This window comes from Gopherus evgoodei, chromosome 13, assembly GCF_007399415.2.
Source record: "Gopherus evgoodei ecotype Sinaloan lineage chromosome 13, rGopEvg1_v1.p, whole genome shotgun sequence".
NCBI lineage: Eukaryota > Metazoa > Chordata > Testudines > Testudinidae > Gopherus > Gopherus evgoodei.
Window position 1 is genome coordinate 22,363,965 of NC_044334.1, and position 5,116 is coordinate 22,369,080.

General features: G+C 47.5%; 1 protein-coding gene across 2 annotated transcripts; it reads left to right on the forward strand.

Annotated features, from left to right (window-relative positions):
• Positions 1-670: 670 nt before the first annotated feature.
• On the forward strand, positions 671-4,123 carry POP5 (POP5 homolog, ribonuclease P/MRP subunit). 2 transcript variants are annotated; one of them, XM_030582588.1, is made up of 5 exons: positions 671-787; positions 862-1,004; positions 1,603-1,752; positions 2,500-2,583; positions 2,805-4,123. In XM_030582588.1, exons 1-5 carry the CDS (start codon positions 768-770, stop codon positions 2,912-2,914), a joined length of 507 nt encoding a protein of 168 aa, XP_030438448.1. In that variant the 5' UTR covers positions 671-767; the 3' UTR covers positions 2,915-4,123. The 2 variants fall into 2 exon arrangements, with proteins under 2 accessions (XP_030438448.1, XP_030438449.1); XM_030582589.1 differs by having other exon boundaries at positions 1,702-1,752.
• The last annotated feature ends 993 nt before the right edge of the window (positions 4,124-5,116 follow it).

Genomic DNA, 5,116 nt, shown 5'->3' on the forward strand with positions numbered 1-5,116 from the left:
CTGAGAGCGCTATATCCTTGGAGGGGACCTAGAGCAGATGTAAGCCTCTCACCATGGAGGAGGGCCTGTGACTGGGGGGCAGAGCTCTGAGGGTCACCCACCAGCAGGGCAGGGGTCATTGCTTGGCAAAGCGCCTCCAAAAAGTGACTGGAACAGAAACAAGACCAGGGGCTGGCGGGGGCAGATGAGGACAGAGGGGCCAAGGGCGGGGGCAGGGCCAGGGGTCTGACGGGACCTCAGTCAAACCCGCCAACCAGCCCGCCTTGCCCCGGCTCGCACTAGCCGGAAGAGGCGGGGCAGATGGGGGGACCTGGGAGGCGAGGGGCGCTGCGCGGTGCTCTGCTGACACAGCGCGGGGCTAACGCTGGAGATGGGTCCTTGGGCGGGAACGTGAAGGCCGGGGCTGCGCTACGAGGCCCTGCCCGGGCAGCCGCAGGGACCCCGCGGTGGTTGGGGGGAGGGGCGGTTATCCGCCGACGACTGTCCCTGGGCGACCAGCCGGCCGCGTGCCGGCCGCGGGAAGAGAGCAAACATCAGCTGCCGAGAGCCGCTCGCGCCACTCGGAGCCTTGCGCACGAGGACGTAATATGCGCGCGCGCGACGCTCCCTCGCGATGTTTCTTGCCCCTCCGGTTCCGCCCCTGCCGAATGTCGATTGGCTGTAGCGCCCAGAGACGACGCTCCCATTGGCTGAGCTGAGTGTCTGTCTGCTTCGGCGTCCCTGGGAGGCCGGCGCGCGGCCGAGCCCGGCCGGAGGACAAGGAAGAGATGGTGCGGTTCAAGCACAGGTGAGGGTGCAGTCACCGCTCCGCTCGCGCGGTCACTTCCCTCTTCCCCCTTAACGCGATGCCTTGCGCTGTAGGTACCTGCTGTGTGAGATCGTCTCCGAAGACCCCCGCTGCCGGCAGTGCATCGACGAGCGGGCGGTGGGCGCTGCGGCGAAGGATGCCGTTGCCCGGACCCACGGGGACTACGGGCTGGCCTGCTGCTTCATCGCCTTCACAGGTCTCCCCCTGCCCCTGCTCCGCGGTGCTGACCCTCGGGCTAGGCCCACAGGCGGGGCCGGACACCGTTTCTCGGAGTACTACGCGCACATCAGAGACGGGGTCGGGGGTTGCCCATCTATCACTGGACGTAGGGCGCGGGCTGTTTGTTTCAGTGTTACAAGGAGTGAATGAGTCTTGAAAAATCACCAACAAATGTGTGTCATTTCTGGACAGCCTTGTTGTGCTAACCAGGGTCTCCGACCAATCCGGAATGGGTCTTTCGGCCCTCAGTTCCCAAAGCACTGCCCGGGGCTTAGAATCATAGAATAGCAGGGTTGGAAGCGACCTCACGAGGTCATCTAGTCCAACCCCCTGCTCGAAGCAGGACCAATCCCGAGTTCCCTAAATAGCCCCCCTCAAGGATTAAGTTTACAACACCCCCCCCCTCCGCTCCCCAGTTTAAGAGATTGAAGTGCAGTCCCTTTGCGCGTGGCAGTTTTTCCGTTCTAGGATCCCCTGCAGTCCAGTTCTGTAAACCAGAATTTCTGAAATATGATCTAATATTCAAGTGTATGATGAAAGATCAACTGTTCTAATGAGCTGTTTTGTGTGCCCAGTGAAATATCTCAATGCCTATACAGGCATAGTTCTCTTGCGTTGCCGAAAGGACTTCTACAGGCTCCTATGCTCAGCTCTTCCCTTTATCACTTACTTAGAGAACAGGAACCAGCGTTATTCCTGTTTCTTCAACACACTACATGTTGGAGGTAAGGTTTTCAGTAGCTTTTCTTTCGTGGCCTGTGGTATGTCTTAGTAATTCCTCCTAGTGCAGCAACATCTCAGAACTTTGAGATCTTGAATTTATTACTCTTGTAATGATTAAGAGGGAAGAGCCCTAAGTTATTTAATATTTTTCCAGTTATATGACAGATGAAGCCCATGTAAAGCCTCACTGAGACTAGTATAAACTCACTTTTAATGGCTTTTAATAGGTCATCTAAAAGCTAAGACATTATTCATTCTGCTATGGACTCTACAAGCTCTGCTGTTTTTTCCATTATGCTGAGTTAATCACTCATCTATTCTTCTTTATACTGCTACTGCTTTAAAAGCAAAAGCCCTCCTACTTTGCAGGTGTAACTTTCTTCTCCCAGCTTCACTACTTACAGCAAAGAGCTGGCCACCCCCTCACACTTTGGTAATCTGCCATCAGGGAGCTGTTATGATCAAATCTCAAGTGGAGCAAAGTAGCAACTGAGTCTCTGTCAAGAAGTTTCAAACAGGGAGGGAAGGCTGGAGGGATAGTAAGAGTTTTTTCCTTGTTATTCAGTACTATTGCAGTAGCTGATTAATATTATAGCCTGTGATGTTCTTGCTGTTTGATCCACTACATTCCTACTTCCTGCATGAGTAGGAAGAATATAGCATAGCAGCGTTAAAATGGAATCTTGCCCTGCTCTGTTACATCAGCCCTCTGCTAACATACAGAACGTGTGCACTTGTTTCTCCAACAGGGACAATAAGAACATGTCAGAAGTTCCTTGTTCAGTACAATAGGAAACAGCTGCTGCTATTATTGCACAACTGCACCAGTGAAGGTAAGCAGCTGCTCCATTCATACTTTCTAAAAGGGACCCTGTTACACATAGACTTTGTATGATGCATTTGTTTCATTTCACTCCTGTCAGTCTGGTTATTTGTTAGAGCTGGGCTCCTCAGTTGGTCAGTATAGTTAAGTGAAATACTTGTACTTCCCTCTATGTGAAGGCATGTTGAATAGTGACATTTTTCACTGTGTGCCTAACCCTCATTGTTGCAGAGGAAAGACAGTCCATCCAGAAGTCACTGTTAAGCTGTTGCCTTAAGGAAGTAGAGGAGGAGCAGTCTCAAAGTGGGGATGAAGAAGATGACACTGCAGAGACTGACTGAACATAAACCTAAAAACTAGTGCCGTGCCTCCTGAGAGACAAGCAGATAACTTGCAGTTAAAAGAGATCCTGGGCTTTTTACTCTATGCTGAGCAGATAAGGATCAAGGCATCCTATTCCCCACTCTTTTAAACATATTTGATTTTTTGGAAATAAAGCAAAGGGTAAAATGTTGCTTTATTGTAAAATCACTGTGCAGCAGTCTTAAACTCAACTACAGCACTCTTCAGTTACTCTGTTTAAGCAGAAAGTCTGAATCTCTTCAAGCCAAGAGGGGGAAAATGGAGTGGCTGGATTTTTAATGGCAAGGGAGGCATAAGCAAGCTCTTATCAAAAGGATTTATTTGAAGGATAGAGCAGGGGGTTTTTTTTGTTTTTTTTTTTTTAATAAAAACAGGTCCAAGGACTTCTCTAAGTTAACCTCCAACTACACCCAGCTAGGGGAATCATATCCTAATACTGGATCATGCTTGCTTTTCTATAGCAGAAGAGATGAAACTGACTTAATATGCCATCTTTGAGGATGGTAAAATATAGTGCCCTGCGTGTGTAGTCTCTGTTTCTAAACTGTCAAAGAAGCAGTTTGAATAACTACTCTACTACCCTCAGCAAAACACTAATATCTACCTCTGGGTTTTGATTGAAGTGTGCTCGTAGTGTATTAATTCACACTAGTGAGGAAAGGTGCCCCATTGCTGGTAGAAAAATGTGAGGGCCCCCTCCCAAAAGTGTTCTTCCTCCCCCCTAAAGTATCTATAGAATCATAACATTAGTAAAGTTTAGACTGCAGAACAGCCAGTGTAGCAGGCATTACAAATCAAGCTCAAGATATTCATAGGAGTTGGTGTAAAGTTTTATACTGATTTTTTTCCCCCAAAGTTTTCCCATCATTGAACTAATTCAGCTCCTCACATAGAAGGGGTATAGACAAGGCTTTGGGGAGCTGCCAGCACCTTCTCTAAACCAAAACTACTCCATGCAACTTGACTATTGAAGTTGCTCTTGGCTGCAGGAGCAAGTAGTGGGATGTTTTCAGTTGAGTCCTGGTGTAAACAAAGCAGTCTGCCCTATGTCAGATAGAGACATACCTACTTTGTGTTAAATAAAATGGATTGCAAAGGAAGGGGTAGGTTGGACAGTGGCTGCTTTAAGAAGCCTGAAAGATTTATAGGGAAGTTTAGTTTTAGTCCCATCTCAAAAAAAAAAAAAATATTGGAAAAGGTTTAGAAAAGGGCAACAAAGTTATTGGAGGTATGGAACAGCTTCTATATGAGAAGAGATTAACAACAGGGGGACTTTTCAACTTAGGAAAGAGATGATAGAGGCCTGTAAAATAATGACTGATGTAGAGACAATAACAAGGGAGTGTAATTTACACTCAAACTAGGGGGCTACCAAAATGTTTTTTAAAAAACTGCTACCTATTAATTTCAAGTATTTCTGCACATAACACCTAGTGAACCTGTGGAACTCTTTGCCAGAGGATGTTGTGAAGGCCAAGCCTATAACAGGGTTAAAAAAATTAGATATCCTCCATGAACGTATGTCCATCAATGGCTGTTAGCTAAGATGGGCAGGGATGATAGCCTTGCATCTGTTTGCAAGAAGCTGGGAATGGGCAATAGGGGATGGATCACTTGATTACCTGTTCTGCTCATGCCCTCTGAGGGCATGTCACATTGGCTACTGTCATAAGATAGGATAGGGGGGTTAAATGGGCTTTTGGTCTGACCTAGTATGGCCATTCTTATGTTGTTAGAAAAAAAGGCTGGCAAAGGGATAATTTTGATAGCAAGGAAGAACTAACATGGCAAGATGTAATTCTTAAGACTCTTGATAAGGTGCCAGACCTCCTCTCTAGCATAATAATCCAATATCTTCCCCTGTTTGTAGGGCAAGAAAGCTCACTGCACAGTAAATCCTTCAGCATAGCCACATGAAAAAAAGGTAGGACATTCTGGTATTCGTGATAGTTAAGGAACTTAAAGCTGCTGTTCTATAAAGAGGACGTGCAAGCTAAAGGGCACAGCTTCATTCTTTCCCTTTACAGGCAGTTGGTAAAGGGAGCCAGGGGAAGGATCTTCTTTTTCAGGTAGTGGCTGTTCAGCTTAAACTGCAGAAGTTAAACCTTTCCAATCAAGCCTTAATAGCTGGGGTAGAGTACAGTAGAGGAAGGACTCCTGCCCTTCCCCCCACACTATAA